The 22,520-nt window shown below is 41.0% G+C and overlaps 1 protein-coding gene across 5 annotated transcripts in view; it reads right to left on the minus strand.

Annotated features, from left to right (window-relative positions):
- EVI5 (ecotropic viral integration site 5) overlaps positions 1 to 22,520 on the minus strand; it is an 85,350-nt gene that overhangs the window by 14,674 nt on the left and 48,156 nt on the right. For all 5 annotated transcript variants that reach the window (XM_075286552.1, XM_075286551.1, XM_075286549.1 and 2 more), the window contains 5 exons: positions 20,565 to 20,699; positions 18,900 to 19,040; positions 17,943 to 18,101; positions 15,756 to 15,902; positions 11,529 to 11,624 (listed from right to left, as the gene is read on the minus strand). In XM_075286552.1, the coding sequence (XP_075142653.1) occupies positions 11,529 to 11,624; positions 15,756 to 15,902; positions 17,943 to 18,101; positions 18,900 to 19,040; positions 20,565 to 20,699 (678 nt within the window). The remainder of the gene's footprint in view (positions 1 to 11,528; positions 11,625 to 15,755; positions 15,903 to 17,942; positions 18,102 to 18,899; positions 19,041 to 20,564; positions 20,700 to 22,520) is intronic.

The following is a 22,520-nucleotide window of genomic DNA, read 5'->3' on the forward strand; positions in this document are numbered from 1 at the left end:
TCTATGAAGAGGTGAAGATTTCATTCTAGGCATGACAATTTATGATAAAGAAGAACTGAGGGCATCCTCCGGAGGTCCAGAGGATAGCAAGACCGATCTTCAGAATTCTTCGCCGTGGTATAATGAAATCCTGATAATCTTGTCAATAACTATGAAGGCAGAATCCAAGAATTTAGGATAGCACTGCTGTGTTTACAAATCTATTTTTTAGTATGTGTTTTTCCAGTTAATTTTTTTTTTTTTTTTATTATTTTGGTCAATTAAAAGTCCCCATTTCCTCTAACAATATATACTGGTGCTAAGTTAAGAGCGTTCGCAGCCAAAACCCCTCTTTATTCCTTTGTAGCCCAATGGGCAGCAACTTTCACCAGGCTCGCCACAAATCACATGAAATAAGATTCGTTATTAACGTCTCCTCGCCATAAGCAGAAGCTCTTTCTGCTGAAGTAAATGGCATACAGCGATCAGATATAGACACAGTGCAATCTTGTAGTACAATGAAGCAATTGCAGAAGGAATTAAGTAACTTTGCAAAACAGTCATCTTGAGCAGTTGCGGTGAAAATCTTGCAATTGCTAAGCTAAAGAGTTATAAAGATTTCTTCAGAAGTAAAGGCTTTAAATTAGCATCCTGTGTTTTCTTCTTACATCTGGCAACACATAAAAGCAATCAAAGTTCCCTATACGCAAAAAGGAAATACAGGTGTTTGGGGGCTCAGGGGGCTGCGGCCACAATGTGATCATCATTTGAGAGGGGAAAGGAGAGAAAAGCATGCGATTCCAAGAACAGGTGTCAAGAAGAAGGTGCGGTTCGATCACAAGCACTTCAACACTTATTTCACTGAGAAACAGGAGATTTTAATTTATAGATTATAATGGAATTGATGAATGTACGATTTATAAGGAAGAACCGCACCAGCAACATATCAGCTAAACCATCTGACAAACTCTATAGAGTAACTGGTGCAATACGGTCTACTGATTGTAAGAGAGTCCATGTCAGATGATTTCTGTCACCTTACCTGAAAGCAGGAGGTGATAGAGGAGAGAAGCTGAGCCCTGTGATATATAGGGTTATATGATCGAGGAGAGAAACTGATCTCTGTGATATATAGGGTTATATGATCGAGGAGAGAAGCTGAGCTGTGTGATATATAGGATTATATGATTGGAGAGAAACTGAGCTCTGTGATATATAGGGTTATAGGATAGAGGATAGAAGCTAAGCTCTGTGGTATATAGGTTATATAATAGAGGAGAGAAGCTGAGCTCTGTGATATATAGGTTATATGATAGAGGAGAGAAGCTAAGCTCTGTGGTATATAGGTTATATAATAGAGGAGAGAAGCTGAGCTCTGTGATATATAGGTTATATGACAGAGGAGAGAAGCTGAGCTCTGTGATATATAGGTTACATGATAGAGGAGAGAAGCTGAGCTCTGTGATATATAGGGTTATATGATAGAGGAGAGAAGCTGAGCTCTGTGATCTATAGGCTTATGTGATTTTGAGAAGGATTTCTGAGTAAAAAGCAGAATAAATTCTGACAGGACTCCTAGGAGAGACAGAAAGAATCCCGATTACTCCACTCACATACTATGACAGCCTTCTGTGTACACGGGTGTGAAGAACTCTTAGGAGGATTCATGGGGCAGAATTATGTCTCTTATGCCAGAAAACTGAAACACAAGGCATAAGAAAGCCCCAACATCTGTCTTTATGTAAAAATTTGTGATTTTGTTTTGCACTGCCCACACCACTTGCATGAATGATGCAGAGCATAAAATGTATTTATTAGTATTGATCCCATAGATAGGAGTAGATTTCTGTATGCAGGAGCACATCTTGATGGAGTAAATATGCCAGGAATATGAAAACTGGCTGAAACGCACCAGTTTTTTTCTGCAGCATTTTTCATAGAAAGTCAGAGTTTTCCTCTGCAGACTTTCTGCCCCTATTATATCTATGAAAATGCTGACAGTTTCCATGTAGGTATAATTGACACGTTGCGATTTTTGAACACACAAATTTTCCGTTGCAGATTTTTTTTTTTTTTTTTTTTTATGGGCCTGGCCCATAGGTTTATTTAAAGAGGTTTAAAGACTAGAGATTGATTATCAATCCTTAGGATAGGTCATTAATATAAGATTGGTTCGGGTCTGCATACCACATAGTGGCCTTGTTCGGGTACATGTGACAGCCACTACACAGTGTAAGGAGCTGCCTTCTGACTCAGTACACTATGCAGATCCAGGAGTCCCAGATAGGATTGTGCAATTAATTTTGGAATTTTTGTTTTTAAGCAAAAATTGGCCAGCCCTAGTACAGAAAATGGTCAGTGGTAGTGCCCTAGTACCAGCAGATGGTCAGTAGTGGTGCCCTAGTCCCAGCAGATGGTCAGTGGTGGTGCCCTAGTCCCAAAAAATAAGCGGTGGTGGTGCTGGGTACAAGGCCTTGACCAATCTGAGATTGATGTCCAATCCGAAAGATTGGCTATCAAAATTGAGTCATGGGTAAAGTCCTGTACATAAATTATATTTTAATGATGGTTCATAGTAATGCAGCCTCTTCAATATGCTGATCTGTGTGGGTCCCAGGTATCAAACCATCACAATCACATATTGAGGCCCTATACTAAGAATATTTCACGAGTATACAATTCCCATAAATTCCTACAATATAAGCAGTATAAGTGTATTCGAAAAGAACGTTTTTCCTTTTGTCAAAAACCGCGCCATTTGGGCTCCACTCCATTCACCGCTATTCCCATTATCTCAACTAATTTAGTTATCTACACTACAAATGAAGGTTTACATAGAATTTGTGCATTTTTCCGCTGATGGACAAAAGGGGTGAGAACAAGTTTGGAGGAGCGTTTAATACAATTTAGTTATGTAAGGCAATCTGTCAGCAGAATATTTCATAACTACTGTGTGAAAGTGGGTGAGGGCTAAAACCATGTTGTAACATAGGGATTGCTTCTTATATTGTGTATACTTGAAATTATTGAGAATTTCTGGTTTACTGACCATACACAACTAAAGCAGAACTGTACGTTATATTAGTGCCAGGTCCTTATGCTGAAAATGGCTCCTTGTCTTTGGACAGACCCAAAACTTGCCCCAATTCCTTATCCATATAGCCTGGAAAGTTACAGTTTATCAGTAGGGGGGTCAAGTCCCGAGAAATCTAATATTGATCATCTAATCCTGAGGACAGGATATCAAAGTCAGAAGGCTAGATAGGTCACCAAGATAGAACTTGTGGGCCCTGATTCCAGGAACCAATCAGCTGACTGAAGGGGCCGAGGTGGCCTGACATGTATACTGCCCCCCTTTTTATTCACCAGCTAGTTTCTGGGTCTGGTATTGCCGTTTTTAAAGGAATGTTTGATTTTTTTAAAAAAAAATTTTTTCCCCCTGACTGCCCGTGGCCGATTTAACAAATAATATTTTTACCTGCACAACCCTTCTAAAGATAGTACCACCCTTGTTAACTATAGATCCATTTCACTTTTGAACTTGGAGATCAGAATCTTTTCCTCTATCCTGGCCTTCTGCCTGTACTGCCGATTGCAAAAATTAATCCATTCTGACCAAGTTGGATTTTTCCCAGGAAGCCTTGGATAATCTGCACAAACTCTACAACATTATCCATTGGGTCACCTCACAACGAATGCCTCTCTCACGTTTAGCCCAAATCTTGCACATGCTCTGTATGATCATTCAAGGAGATGGCCGGCAGCCATCTTTCCTTTTCTTCTTGAATGAGCATACAGAGCATGTGCTAGATTTTGATCTCGGCAACGACACTTGCTGCCCATTTGCAATTTGAAAAACATGGCTGCTTTCTTCCAGCAATCATGTCCATTCTGTCCATAAGCTGTAGCTTAAATGCGACTTAGCTGCCATTCCAGATATAGCCATGGATAAGAGTGGCGCTGTTTCTGTGAGGAAGCGGCCATGATATTCTTGTCTTCTACAAGCTGCTGATTGGTTTTATATACACATATATACACATTAGTGACTACATTATTAGCTACCAGTTCACAAAGTAGCAACAATTGTCGACCACACAGCATTACCTCTCGCTTAATATAAGTCTCTATATTGCTCTTGCGGTCTACAGAGATGAAGACCAGATTTTAAAAAAAAAACTTGTGACAAAAAAAGGGTATAGAAAATGTGGTGAGGTGTCCTCTCAGTGACATTGTGGTGACTCATTTTAAGTGCAAAAAAGAAAAAGAAAAAAAGTTAACAATGCACTTGTAGATTTAGAGGAAAAAAAAAAAAAGCTAAAAAGTGTTTCCTGTAAGGCAGAGGATGGAAAATAAACCTTGAGGTCTGGGTCTAGAAGAGATCATGGCAGAACCAGCAAATCTACCGAACCAACCTGAGGACGATGTGAGTCAAGGCGACCATTAATAGGGTCCTGCGTAGCTAAAGAGGAGAACACGCGGAGTTGCACTGAGAAGCGTATTGAGGGCAGATTGATGGCTACGCTCATAACCAAGGTGTAAAAACACAAGTGAAAATCACATGCATAGTCTGCCATTGCAGCCCTTATTTCCATACCACACGCACACAATGTTCTCGTATATCAACCAGAAGAAAAAAATGCAATTTACAGCAAATTTTAACCAACATAATCACAGTAGACATTCTGGGTTAGTGTGATGACTGTTCAGAGCGGCAGCGGGGTAGGGGTGAAGACCACTAGCAGTTTCAAGGTTACTAGTTACGTACTGCAACCCCGTCAGCTAAACTTAGATTCCCACCATACACAAATGCATTCTGCTTGGCTCAACTTCTACATTTATTTTAAAGGGATATTCTAGGACTTCAATATCAGATCAGTGGGGGGGGCTGGCAAACTCCAACTCCACTTAGCAGCACCCTGAAGCCTGGGTGAGCGCCATTTTCTCTTCACAAGCCAGTCACGTCATGGTCTTCACCTTGCAGCTCAGTAAATGGGGATGAGCCGTAATACTAAATAGAGACACTATACAAATGAAAGTATATTTAGGTTAAGACCCCACATTGCGGAAATGCAGATTTTTTTTTAGGTGTAGATTTTGCTGTGTGTTTTTGAGCCAAAGCTAGGAATGGATTGAGCAGAAGGGAGAAGTATAAGAGCTTCCGAGATACTTCCCATTCCTTCTGTAGCCACTGCCAGCCTTGGTTCAAGTAAATGAGGCAAAAAATTTCCGCAATGTAGGGCCTTAGCCACTTTTTTTTTTTTTCCTTATCTTATTGTAGGCACATATGGCTTTAATACAATTTAAAGCCATACAGGGAACTAGATTCCTGGTCCACAAGGAACTGACCTGTGAGCGATTTCCTGTCCAAAATCACTGACAGGTTCCCTTTAAAAGAGTCTATCATCTTCCTGAAGTATATTCAGCTGTCACCACTGTTATAGAGCACATTACAGTGATATACAACATGTCTGTTATGTAGGTCACTTATGTAGATTTGAAGAAAAAAATCTCTGAAGGCTTAAGCAAATTTGGCAACTGGAGCACTGCAGGCGGGCCTTCCTCTCCCCAGGACACTGCTGCTCAGACCCCTACCATCTACTGCCTTGCACCACTACCATGCATTGAGAGTTGATTCTCCCATTGTTGACATTGCCCATCCTAATTGTGATGTAAAAACCGTGCTCCCAGAGCTGAAGGCCTGCCCCCAGTGCACCGACTGCCTTATTCACATAAGGCTGCAAAGTGGTTTTCTTTCCAAATCAATAATAGGGATGTAAATAACAAATTGTTGATCACTGTAATGTAGTGGAAATAGTTCAATATGCATGGGGGAGGTGGTAGACACCTTTAAATAGAACTAAAAGTACTATTACTAGAGTATATACTCGCGCATAAGCCAGATTTTTCAGCACAGTTTTTGTACTGAAAGAGCCCCCCCCCCCCCCCCCCTCGGCTTATTCTCGAGTCAGCAAAAAAAAAAGTTTTTTATTTTTCTTTGGGGGGGGGGGGGGGGGGGGGTCCTATGACCAGCTACAATATCAATGTATAGAATCTCCCATAAAATAGTAGGAAGAAAAAAAAAAAAAAAAGCTTTAAAACAAAATAAAAGTTGTAAATCCCTCCTTTCCCTAGAATACATACAAAAGTAGAAAATGACAGACACAGGATACCTCATGTCTATGTGTCTCTGACAGTGCCCGGTCTACTGAATATAGGGGATCTGCAGTGCTCCTGTTCCATCGGGAAGGGGTTAATAGGAGCACTGCAGATCCCCTATATTCAGCCAGACTGAATTCCAAGTGTGTGTGTGTGTGTGTGTGGGGGGGGGGGGGGGGGACAGTCCTCAAGATCAGGGAAGGGGCAGACAGACAACCAAAACACCCCCTCCCCTTCCCCAGCAACTGCACCCAAAAACTCCGACCATTTTAATTTTTGATATTTTCCAGTAGCTGCTGCATTTCCCTCCCCTCCTCGGCTTATACTCGAGTCAATAAGTTTTCCCAGTTTTTAGTGGTAAAATTAGGGGCCTCGGCTTATATTCGGGTCAGCTTATAATCGAGTAGATACGGTACTTGATTATTCAAAAAGTTGCCTTTCTTGTTCCAAGTCTATCTATAGACTTAAGGACGTCACCAGCAAAACTTCAACTCCCACCATCCAGTCTTGGTAGAGTCAATCATGGAAAAAGTTAATATGTTATGAGTTTGGGGATAAAAAGGAACCCAAATGTTAAAAAAAGAAACAAAAATAAAAAAAAACCCTGCTGTTGAAGAGGTCCCCGTGTTTCTTGCTGACGACATCACATACATATCACAGCTATTACCTCAGTCCGATTATACATGGTTCTGCTCCTCTAACAGACCAGGACAACAAAACAGTGACCCTAAATAATCATCTTATAAATCGTGTAATAAACCCGCACACATAATAAAAGAAGAAACTATAAAGGGTAGATGAGAGTTCACAATTGCTTGATGGAAATCCACCCTCTATAGTACACTTAGGAAACACTTCCTCCACTTCTCCTCTCCTACTCTATTGCGTGTAAACTGCAATCTCTTGTAAGTTCTTCCGAAATTGGGGTTTGTCCTTCCTCAAAAGTAAAAAAAGGGCACTTCTGAAGTAGATGAAGGCATGGTGGTTAGAAGGAACAGGAGAAGACCGTAAACAAAGAGTCAAACAGATAACTGCACAGTGTCTGGCTGGTTGCCATCTGAAACACGAGAGTAGTTCGGATCCATCCCGGCAGATTTGGTCAGTCTAACACGATGATGGACCAAGAGGAGGGAAGAATATGGAGGGGGAAAAACCCCGAAGTTAATAATAAATATATATCACACGTCATCCATCATCCACACGTACAGGATATATTAAACACAGGCTTTTTGTTATGAACAGCCAACAATTGGGATTTTTTTTTTCATACTAACCATAAACTTTGTGCAGTTTCTGCAGGGCCAAACTATCTGAGATTTCATGGTTTCTATTTTACAGCCGGAAATGAAGCTTGAAGAGGGAGATGTAGAAATGATAAGTTTTTAACAACCACTATAAAGTTTAAAAATCACACCTCAGAAAAGAGAAGAAAACACCAAGATAGGGCTAAAAAACAGACCGATAGAAATCCTATATCCATTATACATGGACTAGTTAATTTTATTGGAATGATTTTAAATAAACCCAATAATATTTTTTTTTTTTTGGTTCTGTTCACGCTTACCATTAGGGTGCACACTATACACTATTCTCTACTTTCCAGCTTTACTGTGTAGAACGGATTATATCCCGCAGAGTCATCTCCTCATTATTATTGCTAACAATGTAAAATATTGACACAGGGATATAATGGGCATCTTAATGTCTGTACAACGGATTATTAAAGATTGGTTTTATTATTTCTATACTTCTATAGGTGGAAATTTTGTCATCGAAAACCTAAGTGGGAAAGTTAACAGGTTATATGTTGGTACTCTACTGTATTTCCTACATTAATTGATTTATTATGATGAGATCTGGTATCAGTTTTTGGTTAATTTGAGGTTCATCAATCCCTTTAGAGGATTTTTTCCTAGTCTGTAGCCAATACGTTTATGCTGTTCAATGTTGGCTTAGGCCTTCCTCTGGATTGACAGATTTACCAGAATAAAGAGGTTAACTTTATGAGCATAGGTCAAGCCACTAACCAAGTCAGTATTAGAGGGTGATGGATTTAAAGGGAGTTTTATCACCAGACCCCACAAATACAGATAGATGAGAGTCACCCTTGTAAATCAGCGCCTCCATTTTCAAGATTGTGGTCAATATTCAAATAAGCCATTTAGGGCAACATGGGTGTAGCCATTACTCCAAAGTGGTAAGTAGCAACCAAAACCCTTTTTGCACCAAATAACTCATTTGCATATTGACAAAAACCGCGATCTCAACAACAGAGGCAGCAATTCACAATAGGATTCAGGTAACCCTAACCTATCTGCAGGGCTGGGTTGATATGATGGATTCTGATGACAGACCTCCTTTAGGCTGAGGCCCTACACTGCGAGATGTGGGTTTTTCTGTTGCAGATTTTGTTGTGATTTTTTGAGCCATAGCCAGGAGTGGATTGAGTAAAAGGTAGAAATATAAGAATTTCCTATATATTCCCCATTCCTTTTGCAGCCATTTTTGGTTTTGGCTCAAAAAACCGCAGCAAAATCTGCAACAAAAAAAGCTGCTTTTTTGCAAAGTGGGGCTTCAGCCTTAAGATTGCTATACTATAGATTAGATGAACGTCAGCTAAACCCGTCAACCATCTATTGTGCATGAGGGAAGTCCTGACTCTTCCCTGACAGCAGTTGTTGGGGAAAGAATCAGGATTTTAATATATATATATATATATATATATATATATATATATATATATATATATATATATATATATATATATTTTTTTTTTTATTTTTTTTTCGGACTCAGGTGACAAGCCCCAAATGTGTCTCTGTAGACTGTATCTTTGTTGTACTGCTGGAAGGCTAGACAAGGTATATAGCGACATTATACACATACATACATACATACAAGTTCTAGGTGGGTTGCCACAGATCTTCGATAGCTTAGGCTGAATGAGCTTGTTTGCACACACATGGAGTCATCAGCCTTGAGTACTCTAGCCATCATGAAACTACAACTCCCAGCATGCTCCATTCATTTTTCTAGAAATTCCATGACCATATGAACAAGTTTGCATTCGGATGACAGCGGCAGTGCTGAAGGTTGCCGATCCCTGCATTAGAGATTCAGCTGATCCTTCGACAATCGATCGGCACGTCCAACACTCCTCTTTTTTTATCACCTTTTTTAGCTAGATCTGAATTGTGAAATGTTGTTTAAAAGGATCTGATATTACTCGTGTATTATCAGTGCAGGTGATCAGAAAACCTAGGCAAAAAGTAGAATTCTGCAGGAGACCCTGTTCTTGCAACAAGTTGCTTAGAGCAGTAAAAATTTTTGGTTTGATCCACTATGAGACTAGACATGTTGTGGGGAACCACTGCAAGGCTTCATCCGTATGACGTACTTGTACTACCATCTACATATAAGTAAAACCAGATCATGTACGTTCTAAAACCATACTGAGATATTAAGTAATGTTCACACAACAAGGTCCTATACATAGAAAATATGCTGTGGTTGAGTTCGAGTACCTCAATATCTCTGAATAAAATGGTGGTCAAATAAAAAAAGTTTCATTCTTACCAGTTAAAGACCTTAAAAGTTTGCAGGTGCTGTGCAAGGAAATATGAAGCACCAGTAGCATGAATATACACAGATTTACAGGCATATAGTGTGTATACATTTGGAGTGAAATAGAATAGAATTTTTTAAAAAAATGTAATGGGAAAGGGTCTTTTCATTTTTGGGGTCTCCTTCTCCTTCATGAAGCTTGCTTACCCTGTACAAACACTCCCTCGGAGCAAAGGGTGGAGAAGAATTACATTAGAGTGGTCACTATAAGCAACAGCTCATGTACATAGCGAGGTGTATACGCTCAAACGCTTCTCATATCATCAGAATGGACTGGAAACCCAATGACCATGGGGAACAAGTGTCACTCTAATGTCATCCAAGTGCATTCCACTATGACACGGACCCTCCCCTCGGGCTGCACATTCAGTCGTGTGTATGTAGCCTTCTAGATCTGATGTTGGACATGCAAGCTAGCGGATGCAGTCGCATCACAAGGTCTCTATACAATGTAGAGGCTTCTAAGGGTTGAGCAGTAACTGCGCCCATAAAGAAGGGGGTGGAGTAGGGGTAGAACAGAAACCCCCCCCCACAAAAATCCAAAATCGAATCACTGATTAATGATAGATAGATAGATAGATAGATAGATAGATAGATAGATAGACGACAACCCCTTCAGACCAGGTACTGAAGCCTGTGCACACATCATTGCTTTTGCCATACATCAGCCGCTCTGTAGTCTCCCATAAGGAACTGAAGATTTTCAGGTTTCTCTAATACATAATGAAAGGGGAAGAGGACATTTTGTTACAAGATCAAACCTACATATTTAAAGGGGTTATCCCATGAGTCAGGGTCATGTTAAGTCAGGAAAGCTATTAGCTGATTTTAAGGAATCTGCATTGTTTCTAGCATTAACTTTTTCTTCATCATAATGAACTTATATGCGCCCCCGACTGTAGATGGGTTCTGGACAGAATTAGCCCTCCGCCTCCTTTGGGCAGTCCCTTCTTTCTTTCCCTGCAGAAGGAGTCTTAGTCATACTGCCATGGTCCTGCAGAGGGTTGGCTACTTACCTAACAAGGAGGGCTCATTGCAGTAAACAAGAAGGAGACTGTGGCGAGTGTGACTGAGCATGTCCGTCCACCAGTTCATTAGGTGGACATACACACTGCTATACCATCTGAACACTAGGTGGTGCCATACATTATGTTCTAACTCTTTGCTAGATTGTTTTTTTAATGCGTTTAATTAATTTGGTGTTTTATGCAAACATACATCACATTCTTCACATGATATTCCTTTAGTCACATGGGTCCAGGTAGCCTAAAGGTGTGATAAAGTGACATTTGTGTAAGAAGAGGAGGGGGGGGGGGGATGTATTGAAAAAGCTGTTGGAAATCTAATACTTTACATTCTGTTATCAGATACAGGATTCCTACAACATTGCGTGCTTGGCGCCCCAGCAGGGGAATGTGAGTGCAGTACTTGGTTGGGGCAGATGAGCCCGAGTCACTCCTAGATCTTGAGAAATTCTCAGGACAAATATAAACCTTTACAAGCTGTCTATTTATGATATTACATCTCATGTTAAATCGGTCATGCGTTTTGCAGAATGTAATTAAAAAAGGTCTGAGACTCCCGTCACTCTTCTAGTGCACACTGTGCTATATTTCTGGTGCATTTCATTTGATAAAAGTGCACCAGCTTGTGTTCTCCTAAATGTAAACCTACCTCTAGGGTCACTTGAACACTGTTTGGAACCTTATAGGATAAGGCCTTCTGGGTTTTCTTTAGCACAATGGTCTGAGACACATACAATGAATTACCTGAAATCTTAGCTCTGTTATTTGTTGCTGGAGTTCAGCCACAGCCGCAATGCTGTCTGCCTCTCGTAGTCTTACTGCCATCACTTCCTCCTTGCTCTGCAAAAAAGTACAAACACCAGGTCAATCATTTTGTTATATTAGCTGCTTACACCTCTCAGCTAGATTTATGGACCACTCCTTTGTAAAATGCTCCAGGTTTCTCGTATTTGTAGGGTGTCTTCTTGTAACAGCAATTTTAGGATCTGTCCGAATTTGCTCAATGGGCTTTAGATCTGGACTCATTGCTGGCCACTTCAGGACTCTCCAATGCTTCCTTTCCATCCATTTCTATGTGCTTTCTGAAGCAAATTTCAAGTCAATGTCCTGCTGGAAGACCCATAACCTAGGACACCAACCCAGCTTTCTAACACTTGGACCTACATTGAGACCCAAAAAATTCAAGTCAAGGTACCCAGTGCCAGTGGTAGCGAGGCAACCCCCCCAAAAAATCTTTGAACCTCGACCATATTTGACTGTTGGTGCGGTGTATATTACCACAAACTGAATGAGGCCTACAAAGAAAAGATGTGCTCTATCTTGATCTCATCTGTCCACAAGCCGTGGTCTCAGAAGGATTTTGGCTTACTCATGTACATTTTGACAAAGTGCAGTCTAGCTTTTTAGGTCTCTGTCTCACAGTGGGCGCCCCCTGGGTCTCCTGCCATAGTGTTTCAAAAGACCACGGATAGTTCACACCGACGCCGATGCACCCGGAGCCTGCAGAACAGCTTGAATTTCTTTGGAACCTGATGGGAGCTGCTTATTCTCCTTTCAGACTATCCTGCGTTGAAACCTTTCATCAGTTTTTCTCTTCCGCCTATGTCCAGGGAGATTAGCTATAGTGCTATGGGTTATAAATGTCTTGATTATGTTGCACACCGTGGATAAAACAACATCAAGATCCCTGGAGATGGACTTGTAACCTTAAGATTGTTGATATTTCTTCCATAATTTTGGTCCTCAAGCCCTCAGACAGTACTCTTCACTTTCTGTTCTCCATGGCACACACACACAGACACACAATGCAAGATTGAGTCGACTGCTCTCCTTTTTAATTGGTTTCAGGTGTAATTTTTATATTGCCCACAACTGTTACTTGCCACAGGTGAGTCTGAATAAGTAATACATGCTTGAAACCGTTATCTACCCACAATTTTGGTTCTCAAGTCCTCAGACAGTTCTCTTTTCTTTCTGTTCTCCATGCTTAGTGTGGCACACACAGACACACAAAGCAAGATTGAGTCAACTGCTCTCCTTTTTATCTGGTTTCAGGTGTGATTTTTATATTGCCCACACCAGTTACTTAACACAGGTGAGTTGGGAACAAGCAACACATGCTTGAAAGTTATTTACCCACAATTTTGAAAAGGTGCTAATTTTGTCCAGCCCATTTTTGGAATTTTGAGTGAAATTATGTCCAGTTTGCTTTTTTTTCTCTATTTATTTTTTGAGTTGTTCGAATACACACAAATGAAATTAATGTGTGTGTAACAAAACGTGCAACTGCAATAATTTTCGGGGAGAAATACTTAATTTTCTGGAAAAATATCAGGAGTGCCAACACTTACAGCCATGACTGTACACATCTTTAACAGCTCAACTGACATACTCATAGCAAATATTTCCTGGAGAAGTCATGTAACACCCAGAGCGGTTCACATACAGTAATATGGAAGTGTTACCTTTCCCAATATTGGTTTTAATGTGAATTTTCTATGCACGTGCGATAGTGATCAGTAAATAGAAGCCATTGTGGGTTTCATTTCCTAATATATAGTAAGGACGCAAAACATTCTGTTTTTATGAATACGGAATTATACAGTTCAGAATACAAAAAAAAACAAACAGACTAGCAGCAGTTTCGAATAGCACGCTCCCATAGAAATGAATGGAAGCGTCCATTCATTTCTATGGGAGTGTGCTATTCGAAACTGCTGTTTCGAGTAGTGTTCGCTGATCTCTACTATTTACCCATCAGTATATTTTGGCATGTGGGAGGAAACTAGAGTACCCAGAGGAGAGCCATGCAAACATAGGAAGAACATACAAACTCCAGGCAGATTCTGCCCTTGGTCAGATTCAAACCCAGGACCCCAGTGCTGCAAGGAAACAGGGCTAAGCACTGAGCCACACAGGCCAAACACCCCATGAGGTGTATGACAATTGAGATGTTTTTTTGGGGAAAGTTCTTCCTAGCTATAACTATAGAATTGGAATATATCTCTGGATCAAGAACCCAAAATACTAACTCCCAGAAGTTGAGATATCAGAGCCCATACAATGGATGGCAAGAAGCACTGCTGTACAAGTAGAGTATGACGTGTCTGTTGAGGGATTTGAGACAAAAATACATATACTTGAAGAGGTCACTGAACTTTAAGAGATTATTTTTCAGGTTCTGAATATTTTTCGTGTCAATTTCTTCCCTTGATTCACTATGACTGTAAAAGTTTCCCTCCCAGAAGTGCGCGCTTGGGTCTTGTTAGACTCGATCACAATAGCACTCTGCAATGAATCATTTCTCACCTTCACGTTTTAGGTTTTGCTTTCAGTTCATCTCTATTAATATAGCACAGCGTGTCAGCTTCAGCACAAAGCAGGGACTATCAGTGCAGTTACTGCTGTAATGCCAGCCTCGTATTATCAGTGTATAGGGGTATAACAATGCTCTCGGCCCTGTTACCAAAGCTCAGCTTGGGCCCCGACCCCATGCAACTTGTCACAATAGACAGCTGTTTCCCTGACATTCTACCATTGGTGGAGAGATGCGAGGCCTCCATATACATTAGACGGTTCGCCAGTCCCACCAAAACCTAAAATGATCATGGCCATCTTTAGTTTTGTAGGAATGGTCAAGAATCTAAATGGGGGCATGGGCACGGCATGACAATCCTCAAAATGGAAATCCAATATACCTAATCTATCGGTGACTGACCTGAATGACACCCCCCTTCCCCAACCACACACACTCTGGAGGAGAATCAAGACATGGAGTCACTCTGTAAAGTCTTTCAGCTACTATAACTGAGACTTTGAAGATTTGAAGGTGTTTTCCCATGAAACAAGTTATTCCCTATCCATAGGATAATGGGTCAACTTGCAGATCAGTGGGGCTGTGACTGCTCAGACGCCCATTGATCAGGGGAACATGGATGTTTCATGCACTGATCTATTCTGGAGATAACCAATTGCTGTTCGGCTATTTCCGGAGCTCCCTTTGAAATGAATGGAGTGGTGGCGAAAAGTCTCCCAATTAGTGGGGGTTTCACCAGTTAGACCCCCACTGGTCTGCAAGTTATCCCCTATTCTGTGGATAGGGAATAAATTACTTTCACTGCAAAAAATCACTTAAACTCCCTGGAATAAGGGTGACGTTGAAATCATAAATGCTGCCATGACCAGATCATTGGCCACATAATATTCTTCAATCATTTAGGCCTGGCACTAAATGTCCATAGCAGTCAGCTTGAAACTATGTGAAGACAAGTGCAGAAGCAAGGCATCCATTAGGGAAACGAAGACACAGTGACACTAAGCACTTCTGTTCTTGGGCACCATAGCTACCCCATATACAATACAAAAAAAGGCATTCCAAAGAAGCTCATTGTATTCACTTTTGGTTCCTCTTAGACAAAAATTGTTTCCCAAAAAGGAAACTAGGGTACACTATAGCCTACCACACTATCAATTGCAAAAATCTGTACCACCAGCCAAGTCTTCCTTCTTTTAAAGCTTAGCCCTTAACTTAACTTAAGCGTTAAAGTCACTGCTAAGGAGTTTCCTAATATATATGTATATATGTAGTTGTCAGAGGTTCCTTTTTTTTTTTTTTTTGCTTCATCAGAATCCATACTTATGGGGGTGAGCATATATCCTCTGTCCATACAACAGAGAATATATAACTGATCAGCAAGGGACGGGGTGTCTAACTTGGTGGGGGTCTCAGCAGACAGAGAACACTTTATACAGAATTTGGCAGGTGATTTACACTAACCTATCTCTTGTATACACATAGATACAGGGAGAGCTGTCAATCACTGTATGTGGGTGGGGTAGTCTGGACTCCTAGGAGAGACCGCGAGAGTCCAGTCACGATTCTCTCTGCTTTTTGCTCCATATCTATATATCACAAAGCTCAGCTGCTTTCCTATACGCCAGCAGAAATCATCTGACCTCATTCTGCATTACCTTGCACTCAATCTCTGCCTGCTTTCGCTTGGCCTCAGTCAACTGATTGTGCAGGGTTTTGTTCTCAGCTGTCAGATGTTGCACCTTGGCTTGCAGACTGTTGACCTCCTTCTCTGCTCTCCGGAGATGGTTGCTGTTTATCTGGTTCTGTCAAGAGACCAAAGAAAGCACAATTGAGATGAATGAGGACAGCAAGGTGTCAAACAGATTTTCACCTTAGCTCTTCTCCGTGAGACCTGTAAATAAGACATATGCATTTTGACTTCGATGCAGAGATATCTCCACTCGGCAGTGGCTTTAGCACCTCTTGAAATACATTATCTTTCTTTTCAATCACACGATTAGTTACAAATTAAAAATGCTTGACGTAAAGCAAAAATCTGCAACAATTTATACAACAGATTTTATAGCTACTTCTATAAGTAAATCAAGTCGTGTAATTAATTAAATCCAAAGTTTATCAGCAAAATTAAGAGGGCCTTATCCATAGCACAGACCATCGATATCAGTTTAGTAGAGATCCAACACCTTGCACCTCTACTGATCAGCTGTTTTCTGAATAGGGTATAGATCCAAGAACAGACAGCACCGTACATTGTGTAGTGGCAGTGCTGTGCTACTGCATGTCAGCGCTCAGTAACTTGAATGGGAGCGGAGCTACCACAGATCAGCATGGCCACAACACAGTAGGGTTCCAGCTTTGTACACTGTGAAGATGCCAGAAGATTTGCTATAAAGATGAATTAAAAGGTGTTGTCCAGTTGTTATTTTTATTATTGAAGACTGCTGTTACATGGGATATAAACACAAAAAGCGAAACCACGCCTCTCCCTGCGCCTCTGTTACCAATGTTGGCAGCTCTGTTCATTGTATACATCCCGTGCCATTTGTGGGAAAGGACCACTGCAGCCAATTACAAGAATACAATGAACAGATCTGCTGGTAATGGAGACGTAGGATGAGGAGAGAATCTGATGTTTATGTTTATATCCCCTGTAACAACAGTATCCAGTAATAACAAAAACAGGAACTGGACAATCCCTTTAACATTTCAGTAGGTAATATACTGTATATTCCAAGTGGGACAGTGCCATCTAGTGGCCAAACACTAGATTGACACTTCTACATACAGAAGATTAAAAGCCCTACAGGCCATTTTATCAGGCCCCGAATGAAACGGCATATACTACCACCGCTCCACTCAACTGTAGGTTACCATACCTCATTCTCAGGATCAATAGAGGTCCCATCACTATAAAGCAAACCTGTGGTTAGGCGATAACTGTTGGCTACCCCTTTAGGTAAAGGGAGATGTGGAAGGATTAGACTTTTCCCAATACCAGGAAAATAACAAACCATCCTATGTCTTCTAAAATTGACAAACCTGCTATTGCAAAGCTCCTATTTGTAGTTGCACAGAACTAACCTATTTAACAGTTTCTTGTTACACAATGTACAAGATTTTGTGCAACTTACTGAAGAACGGCAGCAATGACAGCGGTCAGTGACAAAGCTAAGGATCAAGTAAGGACAGAAGTTATAAATCAGGGACAAGAGGAAGGATGTGGTGGGGGATGTCTAACAAGTCATAATAGCCATTGCACATGTCCGTCAGTGAAATATTACTACAGAACTAGAAACTCCTGATACTTGTCCCTGTGTTTTAGGCTAAGGACCCTCGTTGTGGAAATGCAGCTTTTTTTTTGTTTTAGATTTTGCGGCTTTTTTTGAGCCAAAGTCAGGGGTGGATTTGGAAAGGAATGGAAAATATAAAAAGGAAGCTCTAAGACGTTTCTTTTCTGTTAAATCCACTCGAGTTTAGTTTTTTTAAAAAAAAAACGCAGCAAAATCTGCAACAAAAAAAATTAGCGTTTCCTCAATGTGGGACCTTTGCCTTAAAGGGGTTCTCCATGACTTACATACTGATGGCCTATCCATTAGCTCAACAAATTGCGATCTGTGGGGGTTCAACATCCAAAACTTCTGTTGATCAGCTATTTCAATAGGCCCAACACTCAGATCCCTGCAGCCTCCCCCTGTCCTAAAGACTTGCAAAAAGTTGCCAATGATTGGCCAATCATGCCACAATCGTGTAATTCTGACCAACTGCAGATAGAAGTTTTTCAACATGGCAGATCACGTTATTAACCCTTAGAACAATGTGTTTGCACATAAGTAAACACAAACCTGGGTGTCCAGCTCCATCATCCGCTGCTTCATTTCTCGCACGTCTGCCTGCCTCTCGGCTTCTCTAAGACGCACGCTCATCAGCTCGTCCTGCAGCTCATTCACCGTGTTCTTCTTAGGCGGATCTTTCCACCGACCAGTGGTGCGTGCTAAGTGCCTCTGCAATGTAGAGCGATGATACTCAAACAGCGCAAAAACACAAAGAAAAGGTCAATACTATAAAAGTGTATTTATTGATTTTTTTATTTTTTATTTTTTTTTTTTTTTGGGGGGGGGGGAGGGGGATATATCAAATCCTGCATGGCAAAATTCTGGCATCAAAAAGTTTCAAAACAGGACTTGACAACTTTTTGCGCTCACTTGTGACAAGAAAATTGTGACGCTGCACAAGCCAATTTTTAATAATAGGTGGAATAAAATGGGTGCCGTGAGCCCATCAAACCGACATCCAACTCTTCAGATGTGACTTTAAAGAATTGCAAAAATTGTCAGAATGTCACTCTAGTAAGGAAGCGATGTACAAAGTGTACTAACATCTCAGGACAGAAATATTTGAGCTAAAATTTTCAACCATGGTGCAACATTTGATAAATTTGGCAACAAAAACCATTAACTTGGACAAAACAGAGTTTAACCCCCCGCCCCATTATAAATCCCCAATGTCTGTTTTTTCATGTTGGAATATTCTCCATGTCAACAATGCTTACGCTGACACCTAGTGGTGATTAAAAATAATACTTGCAGGGGGTTTCACACCAAATATTTCGGTCTGGATCTTTTTAAAGAATTATCAAAAGAAGTGTGTAAACTAAAGGACTGCTGAACTAATGGCTTTCGTTTTCGCTTGTAGTTGAGTACATTACACTTTCAGCAGTACAATGACGCACTCGGCCACAACCGACACAGTCGCACGCATTTTCATCCGATTATTTCACACGACTTCAGCCATTGTCCTACCTGCCAGTGCTCCTCCAAATCTTTTATCTGCTGCCTCTGCTCCTTCATGGCAGTGATGGCTTCCGCTTCTCTGATCTTCACTGCAATAAGTTCTTCTTGAAGTCTCGCAATGTTGTTCTCGTCTGGTAAGGAATTATTTCTCTGTATCAAGGCAACAAGCACAGTTAGAAGATTCCTATTATCTTTTACATGTGTAGCTGATGTTGGCTTTGATGTTGTCTTTGATGCTATGTATATATCGGTTTGCAATGACATCCAGCTCGGTCACTGCACAGCGATGGAGCATCTAATATCACTAGTGACATCACCTCAGTCTTCTGAATCATTACCAGATGCAGAAACCTCAAACCTTTTGTAGGCCACAAAACAAAGATTGTGTTGAGTGACAATGAATATTAAAGACCCCCCCCCCCCCTCTGGGATATATTTTATGCTTTATCCCTGGGGCACAAAGGCATACGGATATGTAGTGAATGGTGCAGCACTCACCTGCCATTCATTACTTTATTGAGCGCCAAAATAGTTCCCCCGCAGGTCATGTGACCAAGTGTAATAGGGTAACATGCATACTCTCATAGACCATGAAGATGAATGTATGCAATGTACTTTAGCGAGCTATGTTTTGCAGGTTTCACACAGGCCTACTATATTCTATGGCCCCGTACACACTCCAGTGTCAGAGGCCCATGTATGGTGCTGAGAGCCCAGGGCAAAGCTCAGGACAGATCCTATACCTGTGTTTTGCAGCCCAGGACCACTGAAGCAAATCAATGAATCAACAGAGGCACAAGCAGCACACAGACCTATGTGTACTCTGTGTCATTTTACCTGGCACATAAATGGTTTGTGAGCCTATAGCCTTATACACAAAAAGGGACTTCCAGTTGGTGTGTGAATTGGCAGATTGGCCGATTACATGACCAGCTAGGGGAACTGCTCTGGAGATCAATAAAGTGAACCATGAGGCAGGGTGAATGCTTGCACCACTCACCACAGTGTCCTATACCACTGGCTATAGAACAATCCCTATGCAGTCCAGGATCGGATGTCAGGGAGACTTTGGTTAGTGTAAAGCACATGCAAGTGATTTCAAACTATACCCGGGTGCGGCTCTTATGGGTGTAATGTAATGTCATGCGCAAGTATAGTAAGTGCACATTGCGGTTGCAGAAGTCTCACTGAAGCCCGAGCCCGGACAGAGGGCTGGGCTTTATATTTATGCTGGGCAATTTTTTAATTTGCTTATTTATTTATTTTTTAATTTTTGCAGAATAACAGAGCCTTGGCCAGACACAAAAAAACACATCCTTTGAAAGTGCATGCAAAGGCCAGCAAGGTAGTGTGTGTACTTTATCATACTATTTCTTGCTGACAGACTCCCTTTAAGGAGTAGCCTTAACAGGCCATTTTATGGTGTGCAGGGGTCTTACAAATCATGGGTGCTCTAAGAATTCAGGGCAAAAGAATATGCAAACAAGTGCTCATGGATGTAAAAATGAAGACTCCCTTTACAGGGTTGCAACCTATAGATCTATATCTGGTTTTAACAAAACCTTTAGGCATTAAAGATAAATCAAAACGTTGCTCCCAAAAAGAACTAAAAAGCAAAAGTTATCGTTAAAGAAAAAAAAAAAAAAAAAGGAAAAAACCAAAAAAGTTTGTTACCTTCTCAATTTCCAGTATCTTGTCCTGCATTTCCTTCATTGCACAGTGGGATTCGGCCTCCTTTAGCCTTGCTTGAACCAGCTCTTTCTCCAGTTGCAGAACAAAGTCCTCGGAGTATCGAGGATTACACTTATGCTGTGGAAACAGAATCATCATCACCCATGTATATACCTGATAGAGGAGTTACTGACTGGTAATGAACATGAATGAAGCAGGTAGTCGTTCAATATACATAGAAAGTGAAGATGCTGGAAAAAAAATAAAGCAGCAGGAGATGATCCTATATAATACGACAGACTACAAATATCAGGTATCACATAACTTACAGCTAAAAAACACTTACATGAAATAACTGACATACAAACATTACAACTATCGTAGTCTACATACAAACCGTGGAATCAAAATGAGACTGACCAATGGTTATGACCGGTATATGCGACTAAATTTGCCATATAGCTGCAATGAACAGTTTATTTGCATACGGATTAAAACTTTATATTTGCGGTAGCACGAATGCTCTGACACGAGACAGATCTGTTCTCTACGTCACTAACTGCCCCTACAACAGCCTATAAGGGGTTAAGAAGGGACTGTGGTGGAAATAGACTCTCTAATATGAAAGAGAATCAGAAATCTTCAGCATGTTACACCCAACTAGAAAATAGAGCAATCATGCATAATAAATGCAAAATATTACAATGAAATTCTGCATGAATATCATGATCGCAGTCAATGTGAAATGCGCACTTGTCATCTGCGTGTGCGTCAGCCCGGACCTGGGCACACAATGTAATTTAATCCTGGAATCATCTGGGAGCTTTACACGCACTTCCTAATGTACGCCATGTAATTGACCCTGACAAATGTATAATTGATGACCGTCTTACATTACACATCATCATTAGAGTACATTGCTTCTACAGACCTGACTCCCAAACCATTTCATTTACCCTCCTTTGAGATCTGCTCAAGCAAGCAGGTCTTTTCCTACACTATGTTACTGACGCATCTTCCAAGAGGCAGTAAGGCCAAGCTCACACAGAGCAGTTTGTTGTATTTTTTACAGAGTGGTAAAAATACCTGCAACAGAAGTAAGCTACCAGATCCCATTCACACACTGCAGAAAAAGTCATACATTTAGGCCATACAGCAGACATTAGAATCTGCTGCATTCCCGTTGTACAGTGTACAGTACCAAGGATCTGAGGTCGCAGCTATCATGAGGTTAATGGGGATTTCTAGTCCCAAATCATGGGGTCGCCCCTTATGCAAGTGCAGCGCTATAGCTCACCAGAACCACTGCTATGGGGTAGAATGGGCTGCTGCACCATTCCCATTACATGAATAGGAGCAGCGCTGCACCCTTTTTAGCCATGTACTACTTTATTCTGAGATATAGTTACACATAGTGTAACTGCATAATAAATCTTGCGCAAATTGAAATGATTCCCTTTATGTTGCCCATGTACTAGAATGCAGCACAAAAAAGGTTTATAAAAGTCCCCACCATATTCCGTACAGTATTTAGTCATAGAACATCCCCTTTAAGGACGGCTGTGCAGCGGGTGAACCTCTGTGAAACCGCCAGTGGTTAACTCGTGGTGACGTACGGTAGCAGCGTTGTGGGTGGGATTTAAAGAAATGCCATCCACACAGTATTACAGAGACAAACCCGCAGTGAAAAGGGTCTTGCTCTGGCTCGTACTGAACACGCAGCCTCGTGTCCGCCTGTGGTTTTTAACCTTTGCAATACAAAGGTTGAAAGCCAGGGCAAAAGTTAGCCATTGTTATTGTGTTTGTGCCACAGGCGGGTCCTCTGAGGGTGCCATCCCGTACCCAACTTGAAACCTAAAACGGTGTTCATATATACTTGAATCTTCATAAGAATTTTAAATGGTATATTAAAAGGTAATATAACGCACTAGCCATGCCGTATGCAATAGCTTTGTGCCA

The sequence above is a fragment of the Leptodactylus fuscus genome, chromosome 9 (assembly GCF_031893055.1).
Source record: "Leptodactylus fuscus isolate aLepFus1 chromosome 9, aLepFus1.hap2, whole genome shotgun sequence".
NCBI classification, from domain to species: Eukaryota; Metazoa; Chordata; class Amphibia; order Anura; family Leptodactylidae; genus Leptodactylus; species Leptodactylus fuscus.